Raw genomic sequence first — 26,228 nt, 5'->3', positions numbered from 1 at the left:
AGCCTGTTATATAAGTGGTTCTTTCTCTACATGCACGAAGAGGTAAGAGCTTATTTATCCATAAGCGTTAGAAATGAATACATCTGAACTGGAAGCAGAAAAATGATTTACTTAAGTCCTGCTGGGAGGTGACACGGTCAAGCTTACAGGCCAGATGGTGTTCTTGAGTTTCAGTCCTCACAGGTCAGAGCTCTCCTGGACATACTTTGAGGTGGGAAGACCACTAAGGCACAATCATGGTGATTTGGGGAATGATTTTGTTGTTCTAGCTTTTTGCAGCTATGTTCCCTTATTATTTGTGTTACTTCTAAAGTGTTCCATTTATTAATAGCTTAAATCCAGCCAATAAAAGACTTTTCCTCTTTATTATATGGGGTTTCTTTGTGCTTATAGCTGGGTTCTGAAGTAACGTGTGAGTGTGTGTGTGTGTGTGTGTGAGAGAGAGAGAGAGAGAGAGAGAGAGAGAGAGAGAGAGAGAGAGAGAGCGAGCAGGAAATGCTGAGGGGTTCTTGCTGTTTCTGGTATTTAAGTGGGTTAACCTTTCTCCCAGTATAAATCTTGAATATCTGCCCTTTTAAGACAGTAGTACACACAGAATGAAACTGTTAGCAACAGAAAATAAGACAGGAAAGCAAGTGAATTTAAGGTTGGTTATAAAGTGAAGAGAGACTCCAAGTAATACAACCAGGTAGCAAATGGGAATTTTGGGACAGACCTAAGCTCTAGAAGTAGGTTCAGTGTCAGATTTGGAGAGAGGTTCCCTGGCATTTGAGCCTACACATCTTCATATGAGATGAAGTTATGTATGTTTACTGCATGCATACACTACAAATATGTATGTTCACTACAAATGAGGTGATAATAGAGGTTTAAGAAAAAGAGGAAAGAACAAGAGACCGCCTGAAAAATACATATGATCAAATCAGAAAGTCAAAAATCAAAGGCAGTACTTGATTTATATGCAAGCAAGCCATCACTTGAAAATTCCCTCATGTTTTTAACAGCAGTGTCACAGAATTTCTAGCTCTCCCCTTGACAGAGAGCAAAAGCTTCTTCTTTTTTAATTCCCTGAGTAAAATTCTTTTGGGGCACTAATAGTAATTATTGAAGTTAAAAGATATTTAAGTACTCTAATTGAAAGTCGTTTATTCACCCAGAGGCCAGCAATAACACTGGTGGGCAGAATATTTGATTCCCCTCCCAGCCCATTCTGCTTCATAATAGTGCTGATGAAGCGAGGTGTCTCCCGGCCGAGTGATTCTGTTTCCACGGTAACGTAATTCTCGGCTGCATTTCTTCAGGGATGAAGGACAACTGCTCAGTCTACGACATGTGTGCTGGAAGGATGATTAGCAGTGGAGAAAGGAGTGAACCAAGACCAGGAAAGGTAATTTCTCCCTGGCTGTCAGACACAAAGGTGCCAGAACCCTAGAAAGCAAAACTACCATGTTCTTCTTTTGAAAAATTATACAACCAAATGGAGAAAAATTGCTTTTTGCTGTGACCTTCCCCCGAAGCAACTGTCTTGCAAAGGAAAGAAAAAAAAAAAGCAAAAACAAAAAAAAACTGAGCCAAATAACCAACTCTTTTAATTTCTTTAGTCATCACCTTACAATTCCCCAAACACAGTCTCTGTCCTGGTATAACTGTTCCTGTGGATCAGGCAGTTAACTGTCATTGAAGCCAACATCTTCAGGTTCTTCTATTTTATGCTCTTTTTGATTCGCCTCTTCCTGTCTTTTAGAACCACATGCCCCATGGTGTGGAATCTGTATCATTCTGTTTTCCTCTGTCAGTATGCAAACTTAGGGTGAAGCCGTGGTATTCAAGGAAACTTATCCTAGGCTTCCTATAAGAAAGCGGCTCAAATGGGAATGAATGTGGTTATTCTTCTTAGTTCATCTTTGTTTAACAAAGGTTTACTGGATGATTGTTTTGCACTGAGCACTGTAGTTTGTATTGGGGACACAAAGAACCCATAGTTCATTCAAATAACTTACATAAGCCATCAGGGGCGAGAGAGACGAGGTAGTAACTTTCTCATACTCAAGCCATGGAACACAGAGGATAGCCTCGTTTTTAGATCAACATTTGTATCTCATGTTAGTAAACAGCTCTTCTGAGACCCACCTGCTCCTCCCCCATGGTACTTATCAGCCTCTAACAATGACACTGGCCCAAGCTACAGATTGACTTGGTAACAGCTTAGCTTTCTTATCTCTATATTTCATGCATTCAGTAAGGATTTGTATACCCTTCTTCTATGGAAGTCTTGCCATCTCCATCTAAAATCTGAACAAATGGATCTGGCATCCATTGCTAGTTGTGAATCTGTTCTTCTGAGCCCTTCTACCAAATTCTACCATACACCTAGCTGAAATGCAAGTCTTATATTTTTGGTTGTCAGCCTAGTCTTTAATGGCTGTGCTGTCCCCTCTAATCCATCTAGTGAGAGCACAGAGACACCAGTTGTAAAGCTGAGGAAACAGCATTTGACCGAATGAAGCCCTCTGAATGTGGGTGCTCTCTAGGAAGCCTGAGTAGTCTATGGGACCTCTAACAGTGAAGCTAGTGTTTATCCCTAGTTCACAAGTGAACTTTGGGAGCCCATTCCCTATGGAGGGACACTATTGCAGCCCAGATACAAGGAAGAGGGCCTAGGCCCTCCCCTTCAAATGATGTGACAGTCTTTGATGATCCCCTGTGCAAGGTCTCACTATCCTTGTGGAGTGGGTGGGGGTGGGTTGGGGATGTTGGTGGGGGGTATGTGAGGGTGAAGATGTGGGGGTATTGATATGTAAAATAAGATGGTTTCTAAAAAACAAACAGAGACTAGAGGTTCAACTGGATAACAGAAAGACAAATGAAAAGAGAGGAAAAAAGAAAAGAAATACAGGTCTTGTTATTTCTCAAATTTCTGGAAACTAGGAGTGGCAAAGTACACCTTCATAAGCATGTTTGTATTGGTGTTATGAAATAAAACCATGTGTAAAATACTCCCCACAAAGTGAAAAGCGCTTTACTAGGAAGTAGTTTTCTACTTCTTGAGTTGGTGTCTGAAATTGGAACAGCTATCATGACCTCAGCTATCATGGGGTCACAATTTCTAAGCTACAAGCGAAGGAGTTTACAAGAAAAAGCTGTAAAGAGCTACACAGACCCTGGATTGCAGCAATGGAGATCTCTTGTTACAGATAAAAAATTAGTCCATTTTTAGCTCAGTCTGTTGTTTGGTTTTCTACTCAGAGCAGGCAAATGCAATCATCATCAATCCCAGTAGTCTTTCCACGGCTTGAGCTGTAGTGATGCAACCACAGTTAAAGGCCAAATCTGTCTCCTCCAAAGCCTGTGCTATTTCCTGACCTTTGTGCATCTCCAGGATTTGCCCCTGGCACGCTCATCAACTTTTAGCTCCCCAGATGATGGACATCCTCAGGGATGTGCGGATGCTGATGCTGCTGGGATTCAGGATGGTGCTGTGGGATAGTCTTTTCGTACACTGTGAAGATGTGTTGCTCTCATTGGTTTAATAAAGAGCTAAATGGCCAGTAGCTAGGCAGGAAGAGGTTAGGCGGGACTTGCAAACAGGGAGAGACTTCTGGGATGAAGGGTGGAGTTACCAGAAGACTCAGGGAGAATTAATGAGCATGCCGTGCTGAGGAAAGGAACCAAGCCATGTGGTAGAACTTAGATAAGAAATGTGGGTTAATTTAAGTCGTAAGAGATGGTTTGTAAGAAGCCTCAGCTTTTAACCGAGCATTTATAACTAATAATAAGGTTCTGTGTGGTTATTTGGGAGCTGGATGGCAGACAGAAAATTCTGCCTGCAGGATGGTGCTTCTTGGTGTATCCTGCAGCATCCAGTTTCACACAGTTGTTTAAATCTTCCTTCAACCCCCCAGTGCTCCTATCACAGCTCAGCTATTACTCCTATTTCCCACCAGCACAATATCCTAGAACTCACTCTTCTCAGAGACTAGGACTCTCAGACTTTGTTTTGTTATCGTCGCAAGAAATAAATCCGAGCATCCTCCAAACCTTGACCTCACTTAGGAGACTGGAGGCCTAAACCCAACACTGCAGCCTGGAGACCTTTCCCTCACAAGCCTTTCTTCTCTGTGTGGACTTTTGAATCCTTGACTGTGAAAATCCCATGTTCTCATTGTTTTCTCTGGAACTGACAGCTTCCCTGTCACTGTTTATGTGTGAGAGAATTCTATGATTTTTTTTAGCTTTTCGTCTGTATCTCCCACAACAATGACTGTGTATACTCCCCTAAGAGGCTGGCATGGAACACTCCCAACCCGTTACACGTGCCTAGAAGCAACTTAATCAAGCCTATCTATGTTTTGATTCTCCTTCTCCCTCCCTCTCTCCCTCCCTCTTTCCCTCTCTCTCTCTCTCTCTCTCTCTCTCTCTCTCTCTCTCTGTCTCTCTCTCTCTCCTCACTTCTCCTCTCTACTCCTTTCTTTTCTCCCTGTCCCTCTTAGAATATTCATTCTGATGAGCAATATTGAAGCATTTTCTCCAGGGCATAATGGCATGAATTCTCAAATAACTAATATTTCTTCTCACAAAGAGTCTGCCTACACACACACACACACACACACACACACACACACACTTATTATCCATCTATTTATTTTACATCTGGCCTGAAGTGCACCCCCCCCCATTAAAAGAGACAAAGCTTCAAGAGTACACAGAACTGCTGTCTAACAACAGTAGCTAACCTATTGAACCTCAGATATGGGAAACTCCAAATTATCTTCCTTTGAGTCTAAACTCACCCTCAGGAAAAGGCTTATGAGAAATTACAGTTCCCTTTCCACAGCCTTTTCTAGTCCCATTCTCTCTACACTATGTATGAAGTGAGTGTGTAAAGTAGACTGCAGCATACTCTTTTTTGTTTGTTTGATTTTGTTTGTTTGTTTTTTACGAGACAGGGTTTCTCTGTATTGTTTTGGAGGCTATCGGTCCAGCCTGGCCTCGAACTCACAGAGATCCGCCTGCCTCTGCATCCGGAGTGCTGGAATTAAAGGCGTGCGCCACCACCACCCGGCGACTGCAGCATATTCTTGATGGACGTCTTTAAAATACTTTGAAGCATCACAATTGTGTAAACACCTAAGACAACACAATTGTTAGGTGGGTTCTCTAATACTGTGTAACACATTGTTGTTCTAAAGCATACATGTTAAAACAATCGTTTGATTTTCTGTTACTGTTCTTTGTGTTCACTGGGCTCAGCTGAGTGACTTGTTGACTTTACTTCATGTTCTCTGGGATGTATGGGAGGACATCACTGCACAGTGATGCCCAAGATGGCTCATTCACAAGTCTGGTCCCTTGACAGGCAATCGGACATGTGGCTGTGCTGAGATACTGAGATGGCTGAACCGATTTCTGTACTACTATCCATTTTGTTTTGCCACATCATCTTTCCAGAAAGACAGAAGGACTTCTTTGGCTGGGGTACATGAAGAGACATTGTTCTACTTTCTTGAGGCTTAGCCTAGTTACCGTCACAATGCATTGTATGAGTTAGAGTCAATGTGGGTCTAGGCTGCTTGGCCATGTGGGAGCTGGAAGCCATGGTTCTTCGAGAGTAGTCTTTGGGAAACCAGCTTCAGAAATTATCACTCACTCAGCCATAGAAGTGACACTGGATAAGCTAGACCTCTCTTCTTAAAGTAAAATACATCATTACGTATATGAATTATAAAGGTACATAGATACTAGGAGACATAGAGAAACTACATAATTTAAATCTTATTTTTTGGAAATCGTGACTACAGCTTCCAAAAAGAATTTGTGTTATACTCAATTGTTATGTAAAAACAAACTTTATAAATAGATATGTACATTTAGAATGGCTAGGATAATAGCAATTTAGTCGTATCATGTATTAAGTATTAAAAACCAGTGCTGGGTATTCTTTACACTTGATTTTATTGAATCCTCATAAAACTCATATGAGGTAAATACTACCAACTTCAATTTCCAGATAAGAAGTTGAACTTCAATCAGATTTCATAACTTGCCTGCAATCTAGCAATAGAAAGAGATGGAATCTAATTCAACTTGATACTAAAAGACATTATTATGCCCTTAAATTCTGTACCATCTTCTACTTTATTTGTCCTTGCTTGCTAGTTTCATAAACTGCTGTAGAGTATGTTCAGCTTCAATATAAACAAGAACCAAAGCTCATCTCTAGAGATTTTAAAACAACTTTCCTATCTAGATTCAGTCTGGATTTTAAAATCCACTTTCTATTTTGGCATTGGAATCTTACAGTTTCCTCATCCCTCTCAGATCTGCAAGCATACATATCTAGTTATAAACTTGAACCTCATCCAAATACCAAGGTGTGTTGGGTAAATTTCTCCTCCTCATTCACCGAGGTATCTAGTGGATCTGGCACTACAGCTGTGAGTCACAAACTCTTATTCCTGCTGCCTGAATACACAGAGTTGGAACACCTGTGCTTTTCATTTTGTGGTAACGTGATTTTGGAAGTATCTCACCCAGTCAGTTTATGTTAAGAAATCTAAGTGATAAAAGATTTAATGACAAGAACTGCCATTGAACTCTGCACTGATGTATGTATCTTAATGGAGGATCATGGAGGCCTCTTGCAGGGTGTCTAAGGCACTATGGAATGTGAATGAACTTACAAGACCCTTCCCACACTCTGCTGACACAGGGCCTTTACTCTGTTCCCATCAAGACTGCCTTTTGCTTGTTATTGCTACCCTTCTGGGCTAGTCAAGTCCAAGTCCAAATACCCCATTCCAAACTAAGTCTTCCTCAGCATTTGAGCTGGTGTTTTTGCTCTGGGATTCCATAGGAGTCGACTACTGTCATGTAAAAAACACCATCCCCAAACCTAAAAGACAAAAAACAACTGTTTGCTCAGCATCCTTGGGTTGAGCGTTCACTAGGATGACTGGTCTTTCTGTGATGCTGACAGACTTACATGTTTACAGTCACTGATCAGCAGTGTCTGGTCAGGCGGCCGAGGACTGCATTCACCTGTCCAAGGCTGTGTCTGTGCTTTTTGGAAAGCCTGGGTAGTTTTGGCTTCTCTCTTTATGATCATAGAGTAGAACTCATCATGCAGTTATGAAACATCACTTTGCCTCCTTTTATTAGCATCCCAAGACCAGCTCAGAAGCCGATGATGAAGCTCTAAAAAGAAAGCTCCAACGGACACTTTTTAAATTACAGCCGTTATTGCTTAAATTTTCTGAAATATTTCTGTAATTTTTCTAGTCGTGACTAAAGAATTTAGAAGTATAAACAACTTTAATTGAGTGTTCTCTATAAACTGTGCTATGTTTTATTTTAAAGCTTGAACTGATTTCATAATAATAAAATACAGAGGCAATACAGTTTCCCCACACCCCACGCACAGCTTTCCTGTGTTAATATACCAAATAATCACAATATAACTGTCACTTAGAGGAAACTGGCTTGTTTCTATAATCAAGTGCCCCTTACTTTTTTTTTTGATATGTTGAATGCTTTCATCTGATTGGATGTGTCTATACACTCTGGAGGCAAAGACCACAGGTCTGATGCTATGTCAGCCACAATGCAAAAGGTTTGAGATGAGAGACTGACATTTTCCGCTGTTTTTTATCTTGATCAATTGATGAAGGTACGTTTCTTACCATAGGGTTACAATGCATTCTTTTGATACCAGAAATTACTGGTAGAGAAAACTTGAAGGTTTGAAATCTGTGTTCTCTAACTATCACCCAGTAAATGTCACATTTATTAGTGGATTTTATATAAAATAGTTACAATGACAATGGCTGTCTACTAGTGGATTTTTCTGTTTTCCTTTACTTCTGTCTTTATACATTGAAATCCAGTGAAGAACAGGTTTTTATTCCCATTTATTTATATCCATGTTTGTCCATATCCTTTCTGTTATGTTGGTTGTAATTTAATAATGGCCTTATGTGGGGGTGTGGTGGGTGTGGTGTGTGGTGTGTGTACATTTGCCAGAGTGCATGCAGGTGTGTGAGCCTGTCCATATGTGGGAGGAGGACACTGGGTATCTTCTCTTGATCTCTTCCTTATTCCTTTGCAATAGGGTCTTTCACTGAACTTAGTACTGCCCATTTTCCAGCTAGCCTGGCAGCCAGCGGGCCCCAGCAGCCTTCCAGACCCTCCTGTTCACCACACAGCACCAGTGTGCGCTGCCATGCCTGGCTTTTCCCATGGGTATTGGAGATTCCCAACTCTGCCCCTCATTCTTGAGCTTATGCACCAAGTGCTTTCATCCTCAGAGCCTCCTCAGACCAAAGATGTCAAATTTATGAACCTTCTTTTAAATAGGAAAATCACTTGTAAAAATGGAAGAATTCAATAAGTTCAGAATATTCTGATAAGTGGAAGATATTAAAATTTTAATTATGCATATTCATATTTAAAGGCGTATTTATTTGAGCTGAAATACATTCGAAATTCCCATCTTTTGCTTTGTTTGGATTATTTTGTTTCTTTTTACAAGTGAAAAAACTACCAAATGATTTCTATTTGTGATTTTTCAAAATGTAATATTGTATAATGTAGTACAAAATATAATTTTATCATGTAAAAGAAGAGCATCAAGCCAAACGTGGTGGCTCATGATTGTGATCCCATCAATTAGGAGATGAGTTAGGGCTATCATAAAGATTTCCAGACCAGCCTGGTCTATGGAGTGAGACACAATCTCAAAAAAAAATGAATTAAATGAAATAAATTAGAAGTGCTCCATCAAGGGCCTCACCCTCCCTGGGGAACAGAGTGGGGACTGGGTGGGGGGCTGGGAAGCCTGGTGGGGGGCGGGGGTGGAGGGGAGGGAGAAGGAGCTGAGATTGACATGTGAAGCAAGCTCGTTTCTAATTTAAATAAAAAAAATCATAAAAAAAGAAGTGCTCCATCAAAAGCTTCTTTCTGTTAGCCAAGTGTATGAAAGTTCAGTTACAGAATTTCAAAGTTCAATTATAGAATTTCAAAACTATTTTATACAACATGAGCTCTTTCTTATTGTTTAATTTTCAAGTTAAGTCTTTGTTTTGGTAATGTCTTCTTGTTTGTAATATATTTTCTATCATTGTAACCAATTTTTCTGTTTGCTTAATAGCTTAACTAAAGCCATGTCCTGCTTCTGAATACACTGCAATCAGTTCCATAGACCTTATCACAAACCAGCCCACAGTCACTATAGGGAAACTTTGCATTCTAAATTGAAGGAGGGTGTCAAAACCATGACGGGGACCTGACCAAAGCTTGTGGGAGCTCAGGACAGCTAGGGACCGTCCAAGGCCCTGTTCAGCTGGGTGACAGTTTGTGTAGCTTGGTCTGTTGGTGAGGCCCCGAGCAGTGGGACCAGGACCTGTCCCTGATGCACAAACTGGCTCTTTGGAACCTATTCCCTTTGGTGGAATGCATTGTTCAGCCTTGAGGAAGCGGGGAGGAGTTTGTTCCTGCCTCAATTTGATGTACCGTGCTTTGTTGATTCCCATGGGAGGCCTTACCCCATCTGAATGGAGATGGATGAGGAGTGAATGGGGGAAAGTGTAGAAGAGAGATGGGGGAGGGAACAGGAAGAGAGGAGGGAGGGGAAACTGTGGTTGGTATATAAAATACACTTTTAAGTGATGAATAAAGATAGAGAAAAAAACCCCAAAGAAACAAAGAAGGTCTTGAATGTCATGCATAAGATAATTTGCTAGTTTTATTGTCTTTCACATGCATTCCGGTTTTGAGTATAGAAAAGGATGCATACATTTTGAGAAGTGTAACGGGAATAAAATAGCAGCTTTATAATCTGAGTCACATAATTTCTTCACTACAGATTTTATTTTAGTAAAAACATTGTTTTTCTGTGATCATTTGCTTTACCTATGTGTATTCATATTGTCCCTTGCAGTCACAATATATTTCTGAAGATTTGTTTTATTTTTAATTATTGTGTGTGTGTGTGTGTGTGTGCATGAGAGAGAGAGAGAGAGAGAGAGAGAGAGAGAGAGAGAGAGAGAGAGAGAGAGAGAGACTCTAGGTGTGCACAGAGGCCAGAAGAGTGTGATCCCTGAATTTGGAGTTATCAGTGAATGTGAGCCACTGAACATGAGTGAAATGCAATACATCTGCAAATGCAATGTGTACTCTTAACCGCTAACCCATCCTTCAACCCCTACAACATTGAATTTTTAAGTTGGTTACAGTAATACTTACAACGAGACAGAAAATCAATTTTTTAATAATAAATTTACCCAAATTCGTTTCTGTTTCTGCAATTTTGATTTAAAATTTTATTACTAGGATGAGCTGGCATTCCATATTTGCTTTATCTGTTGACAGACACACCCATCATTTAACTGCAAAGCCTTTATTGATGGTGTCACCTCATTAGTAGCCATTGCTTTTATATGTTTTACAGATTCAAGGAACCTTGGAAGTAAGGTTGAGTGAATTTAATGGAGGGCAGCTGTTATCTGCTGTCCATGAACAATCTTGTTGTTTGGAGTGGTTCATAAGTAGGCTTTAAGCAGCTATGTGTGCCCAGTCACATGCCTTGAGCAATCTTTTTAAAACAATGACTAATGTTTTCTGATGTGAATGTTGCTGCTTCTTCAGCAGATTTCTGTCTCCTGGTTGTTTTGTGGTCGGTGATGACAATGTTAATGTCCCTATGGCATATGGGGTAAATATTCTGTTTTTATAAGTTCATCATCAACTTTCTTGAGAAGCAGAAAAATCAATACTTACATTGTGTGAATACATTCAGGGAAGGGTTTATTGCAAAATAGACCAAGCATAACCAGGTAATAACAAGAGTGGTGGATATACAGCATGCAACAAGTAGCCTGACTGCTGCTGCAGAAACAGGCAGAAGCCCCCAAGCAAAGCTGCCAGCCTCTAGTGCCCACACACATTCCATTCACATCTAACCTGTAAATCCTTATATGTCCTGACAACTCCTCTGATTGACACCCTGGTAGCCTCATGTTTTTTATAGCACAGGCCACGGCACAATTAGCCTATGAGGGAAGGGTCTGCAGCATCAACTACACCTCCAAGGGCCACCAGAACAATGAGGGGCCATTTCTAGCTACTGAGGTCCATGTGTCCTCACTGTATCAGCCAGTGTCCTGCATGTGACTCTCCACAGTGCTACGAAAGGAAACAGGCTACATTTCAGTTTACTGTGCTGCACTGATTAACCCAGTCAAGGCCATGAAAGAGATGGCATTAGAGGCTGAACTCCTGGATTTCACATTTGTTTTCAGTATCATCTGTATCTCCAGATATCTTCCCTGCTCCTACTCTATATGATCCTTCATACCAGCTTAATCACTTGCCATTTTCTAAATGTGTTTGCCTTTTTCTATTAATGCTAAGTGGAAAGAAAATTCTAAAGAACATCTTTGCCCAACCTGGACCATACTTGTCAAAATACTATGAATGACATAAATGTACACAGTATCTTGTAGTCCTTCCTTGATCCCTATCTGAAATGTTCTCATTAAGGGTTTGTGGTGGCATAGAAGCACTCTGATGGCGATCAGACACACACCTTCACTTCCAGGAGAGGTTTTACTGTGAGCGTGGGGGGGGGGGTCAGAGATGATTGTTTCTAGACCACTCTGCTCAACAGTGCCACACAGCATTTTCCTCTTAAGCACACTGCTGCTCATATCTATGCTTCGGACAAACTGATAAACACCTAGTGATCTCTGCTAAAATGAAACTGTCTGCAATCTTCTGGAGAAAGAAGACATTGTCACAATGTGTTGGAGATGTTGGACCACATGGAAAGATAGAATTTAAACCCAACCAAATCCTTTCATTCCCCTTTTCACAAGATCAGCTTGCTACCTACATTTGGGAATCCCATGCATACTAAATGAGAACTATCTTGTCCCTTTCTATAACTCTAACATCTACTAAACATGGGGATTCAATAAATATAGAAAGTGTGTGTGCATGGGCCATGTGGGTGTGCCTCAAAGAAGAAACGTTTTACAAAGATTAACAGCAATAGTCACCTGCAGGAGAGACAGTGGATTTGGAAGAGTGCATAAACAATCCTCTATGCTTACCCTATAAATCCTCAACTGTTCTAATATTTTTATAACATGTAATATATGTAAAATTACAAAATGATCATTTAAAAAAAGGAATTCTTAAGCTACCTAGCACTATGCATTGATACATAAACCTCCTTCAAGGAGTTATTTGTAATATTCAAGACATGGAGAGAATAGAATTTAGGCCGAATATTTTTCATATGATATTCTCTGTAGTCATCACAAAGACCTTGCCAGTGTAATATATATATATATGTATATGTATACACACACATATGAATACACACACACACACACACACACACACACACACACATATAAATATATACACACACGGAGAATGTGAAGTGGCCAGACCTGCAGATCCAAAGCTCCAGGATCTCCATGACACAAGGCAATGTTAGGATATCTAAGAGGAGCCCCAGTGCGGGCCCAGTATTGATAGTGTAGCAGAAACCAGAGGCCTTAAACCTCTGCAATTGACTCTGCAATGAATACTTGCAAGTAAAAATGTATGAACTAAAGGGTACACTGTGTGACTTACTGGGCCACACTACAGATGCCTTGCCAGTTCTTTTTTTTTTTTTTTGCTTTTTCTTTTTTTTGGGGGGCACATTTAAATTTTGCTTTGGGGGAGTTACAAGGGCAGAGGGAAGAAGCAAGGAGACAGAAGATGAGTGGGATCAGCATAATATAAAATCCACAAAGCATCAATGAAAAATAAAATAAAAGGAAAATTTCAAAAAGGAGTAAAGTGAAAACACTGAAAATATAAATGTTGTCTAAGTTCTACAGAGATCGTATACTTCTCATGTAAAATATTTATAATTTAATAATCAGTATTTATGATGAAAATCCATTATTATTGAAATCAGGATAGCTATTAAAATAGTTAATTCTTTAAGGACCAAGGAAGTACCAGTCATAAAACAAAATGAAAGACTACATGAAAAGCAGAGACTGAAAGGTTGAAATTTTTAAAAACATATTCTGTCTGCGCTCAGTGTTACTGAGGGACCTCGGCAAACGGCTATAAACCCATTTGGGGATACGTGAAGAGTTTGCATAATTACAATGAGCCCGAAGGCGGATTCAGCACTTATATATCTCCTGGGAAGCACTGTGAGTCAGAAACATAAAACCAAAGTAGCAAGGGGTTATTAAAATACTGTTTCCTGTTGTATTGTAGAACTGAAGAAGAGAACAAACATACCGATCACTTGCACGGCCGGTTCCACGTCCGTTGTGGCCTCTTCCAACAAGGACAGTAGCTGGGCTGATATCTGGTGCACGGACTCGATGTTGCTGAACAAGCCGTCCACGTCCAGCCTATCAACCTGAAGAAGAAAAGCACTGAGCATCAGTCAATGGGAAGACAACTACTATGTGCACCAAACTGCCTCCTGATAAACAGCAAGGATTTTCCCTGCTAGACCATGCTGCTCCCCTCACCCTGCTCTGTGAACGTGCTCATTTAGGGCTTTTAAATGTAAATGTATAGATTTCATCAAGGGCATCATGATGATGTATTATACCTCTGTCTTAAACACCACCAACAAAAATGTTTGACTTGAGTGTACAGCAGTGTTTCTCAATATAAACCAGACTGGGAAGATTTAGACCTAATGCTTATTTCTATTAACTGCCCTCTATGAAGGTATGAATTACTGAACTTAGACTATTTTACTGTCAGGCTAAAGAGATATCTCAGTGGTTAGAGCACTCTCTGCTCTTCTGGAGGACTGGAGTTCAAATGCAAGCACCCACGCCAGACTGCCTGACACTTCCTGTAACTCCAGCTCCAGGAAATCTCACACTTTCTTTTGGCCTCTGGGGGTACCTGAATACATGCATTATAGCACACACAAACACACAAGAAAGTTTAAAATAGAGTGTTTTATTGCTTTCACAGCAGAAATCAGACCATATCTTTTTCAAAGATCCATTTTCAAAGCTGTTTTAAACCACAGATGTTCTAGAAGGGATGGCAGATAAATGTGGTGGGGTACTTTGTGCACTTTTCCTTTGAAATAAGTATACTAATTAAGGATTTGTCATATGTTATAATTTCAGGCATATTCTCAAAATCAGTGGGATCATACTTATACCCTATATATGCTTATGATAGAATTTTATTTATTTGTCTTTCCTTAGATATTTCCTAGGTGCCCTCTATGTCCTAGGAAATGCAACAGGAAAGGCATCCTATCGAAGGAAGTGACTAATAGAGAAAAGGATAGCCGACTATATTCAATAGTCTGAGTGTGGTAAGAAATGCACTGCTTGGTCTTAATTTTAAAAAGAAATCTTCTTTCATAATTAAACTATGTTTACTCAGGACACAACCACATTGATATAGGACCAGCTGAGGTTGACACACAACAAAGAACAGGAATTAGTGCCATTTGTCTGTGATTTATTGTGCTTGAGTTCATGGACGGATTGCCAGGTGTAGGAAGTTCTGTTTTCTATATTATGAAGCATATTCAGTATTATACAAAATGAGTAGAAGCACATAACATCTACTGGCTCATGTTAGCTAACATGTATGAAATTATCATTTAATAATTTGCTATCAACTGGTCAAAACCATACAGACCTATTCCAGTACTTATCTTGAAGATTTGCCTACTATGACAGGTAGTAATAAAAAGTGACTTATTTTAAATGCACTGGTTGTTATTTCTTTGAAATATACCATGGGAGATGTGATGGTTTAATTTCCTCATTACCTATCTTATAAGATAGTTATTTTATAGTGCTATGCAGTCTTTTTATTTTTCAGTTTGAAGCACTTTACTTTTTTTCTTTCATGTACCTCTCCATCTTCTCCGTGAAGTATGAGCTGTCTTGAAGAGATTCCTAAGTAAAGCAAAGTGCCATGTGTGAAGCTATACATGGAGATTAAGACAGATCCAGCACTGTGACCTTGCAGTCCTGTGCCATCATAAAGGTCAGCAAACGCCACTCACAAGTTAGTCTCTGAACTTCTTCAGCTTCTGCTGACTTTTCACCAAGTTGTCACTTCTACCCTTCATTTGCCAAGGTCACTATCCTGTATATCTAATTTAGATTATAAATCCATTTAGCAAGAATCTAATACTACATCCTATCTATAATCTTAGCTCAGTGCAACAAATTCTGAACAACAGAAACTTAGTTTTTAATTCCATTTCTTCCTGAAGGACAGAAAGGATTAAAACATCAATTGGCCTGGTTTCAATCCTATCACCATGGGCCCCTGGGGATTCTGTGAATCGTAAAATGAATTCACATCCAGGCACGGCTGTGCCAAGGAACAAACAAACATCTGGTGCAAATCGGCTTTTAAATGTGATAGATGGTTTTACGATTACGGTTATAAATTCATGGAAACATCCACATATATTTATTAATCATTTGCTCAAAACAGTCAATGTTCTAAGAGCTTAAAAATCAAATTCTATTTTAAGTGAATTAAAATTTACTTTTGAGAAAAGTTTAAGAAAGCACTATTCTAAAGCAACTCAATAAAGTTATTCAGATTTATGAAACATAGAAATTAAAACTCACAGCTTATACTGAAAATTTAGTGTGTTATTTTGCAGAAGTGTTCATTATGAGATATAATTCAAATAGGATGTTCCCATCACATTCAACCCATTACTAGGATTTAGTAACCAGGAAGTGTGGTAACTCCATTTACTATTTGGTTTAAGGGTGCGTTGGCTACCCATGGTATTTATAGTTTCATAAAAATTTTAGTCTTGCTTTTTCTTTCTCTGAGAAAATATATTTGGAGTTTTAATAAATACTGCTTTGTGTTGTATGGACAGTATTTTTCTGTCCAGAAATCCTTGCTGTCTTTCCATTTATCTCTGTCATCTTCAAATTCTTACTGATATTTTAGAGATTTCAGTTATTTTTTAAATATGTCATAACATTTTAATAAACAAACCAGTATAGTGATGGGAGATGTCATTCTGAAATCTGTCTCTTATTGGTTGTTGAATAAAGCGCTGTTGGCCAATAGGAAATCAAGATAGGTGGGACTAGGAGTCGAGGAGGATTATGGGAAGGAGAAACATAGGGAGCCATGATGTAACCGCTGTAGGGGTAAGAAGTCCGGACCCTTTCTCTGGTAAGAAAAATACTTAGATTAACAATTATGGAGTAAATACTTAAGTCAGAGACAGCAGTAAGAAAACAAGCAAGGCCAACAGCTTCATAATTAATATAGCGTCCTGTGTGTTCATTTGGGACTGATGCGGCTCTGGAACCAGGCTGGAGGGAAGGCTGCACTCTACAGTACAGTGCTAACATAAATCTAGGAACATACCCCATTAAGCAAACAGAAAGCCCAGAACGAGATCTACACATTTATGGTCCATTGACTTCAACAAACAATGAAGAGAGGACAATCTTCTCATTAATGTACTAGGAACACTGACCACTCACTATGCAAAAATCAACTCAATGCAGATTAAAGGCTCAAAGGTAAAACCACCATAGTTAAAATGGACAAAAGACTAGACGCTTCTCCAAAGAAAGCACCAATATCCAGAAAGTATTTGTCAAAATGTTCAACATAATAGATTGTTACAAGAAATGCAGAATAAAATCCCAGTGACTTATTAGTTCACATCTATTAGGATAGTTATTATTTAAAAGACCCGCAGACCCAAAGCTGCAGGATCTCCACAACACATGGCAAAATCAGGATATTCAAGAAGAGTCCTAGTGAGGGTGCAGCATCAATAGTGCAGTAGAAACCAGAGGCCTCGAACCAGACTCTTTGCAATGAACTCTTGCAAGTAAAGACATATCACTGAGTGAAGGGGTCTAGTGTATGAGTCACTGGGTCACACTGAAGATTCTATGATGAGATTTTTAATTTTCCCCCTTTTTTCTCTTAAATGTTGCTTTTTGGGAGAGTAATTGCAGGGGTAGAGGGTGGGTGCAAAGGAATGGGGAGATGAACGGGATCAAGACACATAATGTAAAAGACACAGAATAAGCAAAAAGAAAAAATAATGAATTCTGCCATTTGAAACAATGCAGATGAACTTGGACATTATAGTAACTAAAATAAATTAGTCATAGCACAAAAGCCTCGTGGTTTACTTGCAAAGTATAACAATGTCAAACTTACAGAAAAGAGAGCAAAAGTATTCCAAAGGCTGTGTTTGGTTGACTCTTTGGGAGTTCCTGGTCAAAGTCATAAAATTTTATTTTGAAGGAACAAGTTCAAGATATCCATTGTTTACTATACGTATTATGATGTGTACCTGAAAATTGTTGAGGGAGTACATTTTAAAACATTGAATTTGTACCTATATGTGAACGATATATATAAAGATATGCCCAAATATATAATTCTTAGTAAAGGAAATGAGATTTATAAAATTACATTAATTCAAAGTTTATAATAACTGATACAAAATTACCTGGTATCCCACAGGAACCTGACCATACATTCCTTGATTTTCCTGCCTTTACATCATGGTCCAAACTCTTCCATGTACTCAAAAATGCTTTGTCCTTACACAGCATGCTATCCAGTTAGATCAAATCTGGTAAGAATTATATTTCTGTAGGTGTTTTGTCCATCGCTCTGCCCCTTCTTTTGCCTTTGAGAGGACTGGCAAGAACCATAGATCATTACTGCTACCTGATTCTGCTGGAATTCTCTGATTTCCCCCCTCTTCTTGCTGTGGGAGGCATGCTACCTAGCCAACAAGTCAATCAGGGTATTACTAAAATCTGAATGTTTACAGTTTCTCCCCTTCTCATTTCATAAGTTCAAATCTTACATTCAAAATAATTAGATTACGAATGAGACCTGTGATGGTTTGAACCAAAAATGTCCCCCAAAGGCTCAAGTATTTGAACACTTGGTCCCCGGGTGGTGTTGCTGCTGGAAGAGGCTATGGGACCCTTAGGAGACAGAGATTTGCTGGTAAGGACATCACTAGGGGCAGCAGGCTTGGAGAGCCCATAGCCTCATCTCATTTCCATTTCTCTCTCTCTCTGCTTTGTTTATGTAATGAAGATGCAGTGTTTTAGCTTCCTACTCTGGCATGACTTCCCTGCCATGATGGGCTCATCTTTTGGAACCATAAGCCAAAAGAAGTTTTTTCTTCGTAAGTCACTTTTGGTCGTGGTGTTTCATTGTGTGTTTTTGTTTTTGAAATTTCAACATGATAAACTATGCATAAGTGCATTCTTTTTATGTTTATTTTTATTGAAGAATTTTATACAATATATTCTTTACCCTCTCCTAACTGCTCCCAGAGCCTCCCCCACCTCCATACTCACCCAACTCCATGGTCATGGTGTTTTATCACAGCAATAAAAAGGAAATGGCACAAGGCCTTTGAGAAATTGTTCATTCATGGGGTGGTGTCTTAATTCTGAACTTACAAATTTTTGGCTGGGAGAAACAAACTTCTCATATTTAAGCCACCGTTTGTGGCATTTTGCTACCATAAATGGATAAAATGTAGCTGCCTGGTTTTTGCAGTTATCTTTGTGTAGAACAATGATGCAGTAAAGCCTATATAGAGAGGAAGGCTACATCCAACATCATCATGTTACCACATGTCCATCCTTGCCAAAAGCAAGGAATCCTTCCCATGTAAACCTACTGGCTGTGTTTATTTAATCTGGTTTGGACTTTATTTTTATCACATAGCCAAATGAGTCCTACATAATTTTAATTTTCAGCCAAGACTTATGTCCTCCAAGGAAGATTTCATGCTTATTTGTTGTAGTCTCCTTTTTTCTCTCATACCTTTACCAGTCTTTCAAAACTTATTTTAATTGTATAACTTTATAAAAATAATGAAACAATGTAGTAATACATACAGTGTGTACAGGTCAAATTGGCCTATTTAAAGCTTCCATGACTTAAAACTTAGACAAATTCCAATTAACGGATAATGATTATACATCGTCACATTTTGAGACATAGTTTGATACTGAAATATGTGCGTGGAGTATGTATGGACAAATTGGAGCATAACATTGTCATCTCTTTATTGCTTTATGTTTGGAGACTTCAGACTACTGTCTTCTTGTTACTCATAAAATGCATAACCCATGACTGTGAACTCAGCTCCCTCCCCTCTGCTGTTCCTCTGAAACTAGAATTTACTAGTTCTAATTGCTTATGGGTACTCACTATCTATCCTCCTATGAACCTTGCACCCAATCTTCCAGCCTCTAGTAAGCATTGTTCTACACATAATGTCCATGTACGAAAGGGAACATGTGATGTCCACATATGAGAGGGAACATGCAGAATTGGCCTTTCTGTGTCTGACTTATTTCTCTCAACATTATGTCCCCAACACTTTCTTGCAAGTAAGACAATGACATTATTTTTTTCAATGGCTGAATAAAGCAACTTGGTATGCATAAACAACTTTTTCTTGACCTATTTGCTGTTGTTTAAATGTGAATATCCATCATAGGCTCATATACTTGCATAATTGACCCCCCCAGCTGTTGGTACAGCTTAACAAATGGAGTCTTGCTAAAGGAAGCAGAACACTGTAGGTCTGTGATTTGTGGTTTTATCCTGAACACTTTCTGCTTTACTATTGCAGATTCAAATCCCAGCCACCATGCCTTCTCAGACACAATGGCCATCCCTTCTTCAACTATAAGTCAGAATATACCCACTTAAGTAGCTGTTTGTCAAATATTTGATGACAGCAATGAGAAAAGCTAGGATATACTCCATTAGTTCATCTATGGACATCAGGGTTGGTTATAAATCATAGCTATTTTACAAAATGCAGCAACAAAAGTAGGCGTGCAAGTGTTACAGATATACTTTTCTTTTAATACATGCCCAGAAGAGAAATTATGGATCACATGATAGGTCTAGTTTAATTTCTTGAGGAACCTCATTGCCATTCTTATGAAGCTACCCTAACTGTGTGAGATGCCACCCTTTTGCCCACTTGACGTTTATTTTCTTTTTGATAATAGTCTTCTAACTTAGGTGAGGTGAAATCAAATTGTATTTTTTATTTTACAATTCTGTCTTCATTAATGAAGTTGAGCATTTCTTCCTAAGTTTTTTGACTAACTGAATTTCTTCTTTGAAAAATAGTTATCTATCCTTCAACCAAGTTGAATTTAATTATATTTTTATTATTGAATTTTTAATGTTCTTTACATATTCTGCATCTCATCTCACTGTTTTGTCTGATTGATAAGATACAGTGATTTTTTTCTTTATCTTATAGACTGGTCTTAACTCCCTTGATTATTTCCTTTGCTTGTCCATGAGTATTACATATATTACTTCCGGTTTATATTGAGGCCCATACATATATACATATATTTACTTAAAAGGCATATACATATGATATTTATATGAAGTTCATTACATACATTATAAAAGTTAGAGGATATAATTATTAGTTTTTTGACTTGCTGAGTTATTCTAATGTCCTAGTATGTCTAATATAGTGCTGTATGTGCAAACCATTATTCAATAAAATTTTGACCATTTAAATTGAGTTTCTACAATTAAAACAGGCAAATATCAAAAGCAGCTCAAGAAAAAAATGAAAATCGAATTTGATTCTTCAAAAATATCATATTAAGTGAATATTTTATAATGTCCTACTTAGACCTAGCCAAAAACGCAAACTGTGGTGCTTTGTTTGGCTGTTTGTATTATGTGGGAAATTTACTGGCAGAACTAAAACTCCTCCTTAGTTTACACTTGGCAGGTGTCTATTTATTCTTTTCTGTTTAATAGCAAACACTTGAAATGGGGTGACTCAGCTTAAATCAAACAAGTCATAAGGAAGAGCAGCTAAGCATTTACAAACTCTAACCAGAGACTGGAAAAAGGTCTAGAAGCAGACTGTTGAAAAGTGTTACTTGCATAGAAGCAGTTCAAATGTCTTGCAGAAAATTAAGGATATATAGACAACGGAAGCAAATACAATCTCTCATGATTCACCACAACAGTAACCACAGATACTTTTAGGTACATTCTCCAGAACTCTGTGTGGGGCAGAGTGGAGGCAGGGTTGCTGCAGGTGAATGCCTGTTCAAAGAATGTATACAGTTCAATTAGTTTTAAAAATCTTTGAACATCACATAAACATTGTTTCCTGCCATCAGTTCTCTCATTTGCACTGTTGACTGGGAAGATTGTGTTGGAAACACTATGGTCTTCTGTTGGGGAATATTTAACTATGCAAAAGTATACTGCATTTGTTTAACTATGTAAATATGTACTGTATTTGTTTAATCATGTAAATATGTGTTGCTGTTTTACCTTGCCTGCCTAAGGCACCTGATTGGTCTAATAGAAAGCTGAACAGCCAATAGCAAGATAGGAGGTATAGGTGGAAGTTCCAGGCAAGGAGAATAAGTAGGAGAAGGAATTTAGCCTGGGGGAGAAAGAAAAAGGGATGATAGGGAAACACCAGGGGGCCAGCCAGTCATGAAGGAAGCAGGAAAGGACATACAGAATGAAAAAAAGGCAAAAAGCCCTGAGGCAAAATGTAGATGAACAGAAACAGGTTAAATTAAGTTAGAAGTGCTAGTTTGACAAGCCTAAGCTAAGGTCAGGCATTCATAATTAATAATGAGTTTCTGTGTCTTTATTCGGAAGCTGGGTTGGCAATCCAAAGAAAATTCCAACTACAGTTTTCTTTGTCAAGTTGCCATTTTTACTATTGTAAGAAGATCTCTTGCATCAGTCCTTGTATAGCCCTTGGTTATTTCCTTCTGATACAATTCATTATAATGCCTGAATTTATGTTACTAATATTTGCAGGGATTCTAAAGAGTTCTGGGGGAGGGGTGGAGAGAGGACTCAGCAATACTTGCTGTACAGTCATGAGAATCACACACAGGATAATCTGTAACTCCAGTTCCAATGAGGCAGAGATAGGAGGATCGTTTGGCCTTGCTAGCTTCCAGTCTAGGTTCAGGGAAAGACCCTGACTCAAAGGAACAGGCAGAGAGTGATAGAGATAATTCTAAACCTCCTTGTGGACTCTGCATATGAATGTGTGTACACATACCCATACACTTCCATACACAGACCCAAATTGATTGATTAACTAATTAATCTTTTTAAAAATCAAGGTTTAACAAGTCATGAATATTTGTTAATTCTCAGCTACTACAACCCTGATCTCAGTTTTTATTTCAGTCTTCTAATTTTATTGTCACAATCAGGCCACTTCAGATTACCAGATACACGCACATGATGTATACACAATGCATCTAGAACACAAGAGAAAGTAAATAACATTCTAGAGAAGTTGTGATGCTTCTATTTGGAGCAATTCAGCAATCAATGCAGAGTCAAGTAGAGTCCATTTTGGATTTTTCATGCTTATCCTAGCCATTACTATTACTTTCAAATGGGGTGTCATCTGACTTGGTCTAGCAGAGCTTTGGTCCCATGCCCTTCCCTAAAGAAGTTCCAGATACTGGCCTATAGTAAGGCCTGGATGCATGCACACATTAGCACATTCTAATATTAACTCAGAAACTCTTAAAATGCCATGATGTTTCAACAGAGTTAAGTATACTGGGAGAAGAACAGAGAAGGAGATACATGATATGCAGACTTGAGAAGCAGAGCTCCAGGGGAACATTCTGAGCAGAAAGAACTAGCTCTTAGTGAGGAGGAAGAAACGCAGGAGGGGGATGCTTACAGAACACAGACCACAGTGAGTGGGAAAGAGGATGCTGGCATGAAGCCCTGGCAAGCACTGTGCTTGGATGATTCTCTAATTGCTGTAGCATTTACTTAGACAGTTGGCTTCTAGATTACAAAGCCTTTCAGGGTAAACTAGCCATTGTTTCATCGGATTTCTCAAAACTGCTGATTTGTATGTGCGAAATTTCTTGCAGCGAAACTAGATTCTAAGTGGCTAATTAAGTCATCCTATGAACTGAGTCAATATCACAGCTAGATAGAAACCCTTTAAACCGGTCTGCTAGCTAAGCAGCCAAGTTACCCAATGACCAGCTGAAGTACTCGGAACAGTTCAGAATTGGACAGACTGACATAGAGCAGAAAAGAGGACGCTCTGGGGGTGACTCAGTGAAGGGGGAAGGATGGAACCAGGGAAGTGACAAGAAGACCCTATCAGGGACCAGTTAGACTTGCGGAGGCCTGAGAGAAGAAGCCCACTCCAGTTCTTTTACTAACAATGGAAAATCAAAGAGCTTGCAGTGATATTCTTGGAGTGAGCGTGGGGGTTTCTGGAGCAACTGGAAGAATGGAACTGCCATTTACTGAGATGAAATAGACCACGAAGCCAGTGTGTACTGCTGTAAGTGAATAGTCGGAACTGGGCAGTTTATAAAGAATAGCGATACATGTATTACAGTTCTAGAGTGTGGAAAATCCATGATCAAGAGGCTTGAAGCTGGCGATGATATCAGTCCTCTGTCATCCCATGCAAGAAAGTGGAAGAGAAGAAGAAAGTGCATGAAAGAGAGGTGTAAAATATTTTTAAAGTAACCTCCCTTCTGTAACAGCATTAATCCCACCGGGAAAGCAGAGCCCCTGGTAACGTATTACCTGTTCCAACACTGTTGCACTGAGAATTAAGTGCCCAACACATGAACTTCAGGGGATGTGTGTAACTGGAGAAGGTTGACATGTTTAAGGGAACCAGGAAATTAATTCTGAGCATGTTGAATCTGAGATGCCTTGTAGTCAACACGTAGTTGGAACAAGAGGTCAGATAAACAGGACAGGGCTTGAGGTCAACATCCGTGCTGAGGCTTGCCAACCATCAGAACACTGCTAGGAATCATAGCCATGGGACCAGATCACATGCCCCACGGATGACTGTGGACTAACCAGTCTGGGCCCTGAACTACTCTAGTGTTCAGAGATGAGGTCAAGTTGCTGGGGTGGGGGTAGCAGCAGTCTGTGGTTTCTGCTGAATGCAGCAAATAGGTCAGGGAAGCAAGCTCATCCTCTGCTAATGTCCAAAGTAATTGTTTGCTGCATAATTCATTAGCATAACTAATCATGAACTGCCTTCCGTCGTGACCATTTCTAATGTCATCTTGAAATATGTTGATAATTGCTCTTTGTGCATCTACATGCTTAGGAGGCATTTTCTTGACCTCTTCTACACTCTTCCAGGGCGGGATCATGACACACATTTACATGGTCTCCATGCAGAGTGCAGGGGCAGGCATTAGGTGCACTAGGGTCTTGACAAACATTAACCATCTAGTTGGTATCTATCACATTCCCCATGAAAAAGTGCCCAGTCAATCTGTCTGGATGGGATGTGTCCCTTCTCCGAACTCCAACTGTACTTATCGATCACTGTCTTGCTTTACAACTTCTCATAACTGTAAGGAACCTATCACCTCTAATGACTGGTTCTAAGAGAACATTTTATAATAGGAACTGAATTTCATATGACTTTGTATACTTCCGTGACCTAAAATTAATTAATTCATTGATTCGTGAAGTCATCAACCCTGTCTGTGCCTAAAGTGCTGACTGAAAGTCTTTACTCAAAAAAACTTATTTTTTCCAGTATGTTTTTCCTCCCTGAACCATGCTATCTTTGTTTGTTTGTTTTGTACTCGAAATTGAACTCAAGGCTATATTTATGCCTAGTAAATTCCCTACCATTGAGGTACATCTATTATTATTATTTATTACTATCATTATCATCATCTTGAGACAGGATCTCACTATTTTGCCAATACTCGACTTGAACTCATTATGTAGCTAGGCAAGTCTTGACCTTGCAATACTCCTCACTCAGCAAGTTAAGGATGTGTGCCACCATGCCTTAACTGAACATTTGAGGTTACCTTATTTCTAGTCCAGTGTTACTCTTTGAAATTTGAGATTTATGGCTACGCTGATCTACATCCAAGTTCACAAGCTCATTCTCACAATCATGGCCAGTGGAATTTCCCTGCTTACCCTTCACAATAAAAACAATAGCAATGTCTGCACGTGTATCTCAGTTCTAGGAGGTATAGTAATGTGTACAGGACCAACAACCTTCCCAGGCTGAATGGGATACTCCTGGAATTTAGAACAGATCTGTATATCACACCTCTTTTATTCAGTTCTGAGCATTCCAATAGCAGCATGGAACTGGGAAATTTGTTTAGCTAGTTTTTCATTGGCCTAGCGGGTGCTGAATGAACTATAGATTAGAAAAATTAGAGAAAACTATTGTTACCCTCAACATAGCTCAGAGGAAGTTTATAAAAGTAACAGTAAGAGAATTATCTCTGTCAAGGTCCAAAAATGTTGGGATTTATAAAAAAAATCATTTCTGAGAGGAGGGTTTCTGAACAAGCAAAGATAATGGAGTTCTCTCTACGAAAAGAGGTTTCATTCACGAGGACATGGTGTATCACTTTCATCCTCAACTAATTCTGAATCCAATACGACAGCAAGTCGTGTGTCTTCTAGGATGGCAAGGCTGCAATGCCCCTCTGGGGGAGATGGGAAAGGAAGGGAAGTCTGTGGCTGAGTGTCAGCACTTGAGAGAGGCAGGATGGAGATGAGTACTAATGGATTCACTTTCTATAGTTTTAAATTCAGTATCTTACAACTGTGACTTTCTTTTAAACCTCTTTCCCGGTTGTGTATTTATTTTAAGTGTGTGTGTGTGTGTGTGTGTGTGTGTGTGTGTGTGTGTGTGTGTGTGTCCAGGCACACGCTTGTGACAGTCAGAGGACAATGTCAGGTGTTCATCCTCATCTTACATGAGTTGCATGCATCAGGATAGCTGTCCCTTGAGCTTCCAGGGAGTCGTCTGTCTCTGCCTCTTGTCCCCTTTAGGGACACTGGGATTTCAGATGTGTGCTACTGTGCACAACTTTATATGGTTCTGTGAGTCCAAACACAGGTCCTCACTTGCATGACGAGTGATCTTTGCTTACTGAGTTATTGTCCCAGTCTATAACTAGTCTCCAACAAACCTAGGAACCCTTCTTATTAATAGGATTGTAGGAATGGAAAGATGGCTCAGCAGTTCAGAACATTGAATACTCTTTCAGATGGCTCAGGTCTGCTTCCCAGCATCCATGCTATTGCTCACAATTATCTGTAACTCTAGTCCCTGGGGGATCTGGTGCCTTCTAGCGTCCAAGGACACCAGGGAT

General features: G+C 39.3%; 1 protein-coding gene and 1 long non-coding RNA gene across 2 annotated transcripts in view; one reads left to right on the top strand and one right to left on the bottom strand.

The window, feature by feature from the left end:
- Arhgef38 (Rho guanine nucleotide exchange factor 38) overlaps window positions 1–26,228 on the bottom strand; it is a 102,433-nt gene that overhangs the window by 37,890 nt on the left and 38,315 nt on the right. The window contains exon 3 of the mRNA XM_013121901.3: window positions 13,309–13,432. Coding sequence (XP_012977355.1) covers window positions 13,309–13,432 — 124 coding nt within the window. The remainder of the gene's footprint in view (window positions 1–13,308; window positions 13,433–26,228) is intronic.
- LOC121142325 lies at window positions 1,253–14,767 on the top strand. Its single transcript, XR_005879311.1, has 2 exons — window positions 1,253–1,387; window positions 13,285–14,767. It is a non-coding gene; the product is annotated as an uncharacterized LOC121142325 (long non-coding RNA).

Source organism: Mesocricetus auratus, unplaced genomic scaffold (assembly GCF_017639785.1).
Source record: "Mesocricetus auratus isolate SY011 unplaced genomic scaffold, BCM_Maur_2.0 Super-Scaffold_100009, whole genome shotgun sequence".
In the NCBI taxonomy this organism is placed as follows: Eukaryota; Metazoa; Chordata; class Mammalia; order Rodentia; family Cricetidae; genus Mesocricetus; species Mesocricetus auratus.
The sequence above is the reverse complement of the archived record's forward strand: the minus strand, read 5'-3'. Positions and strand labels throughout refer to the sequence as shown.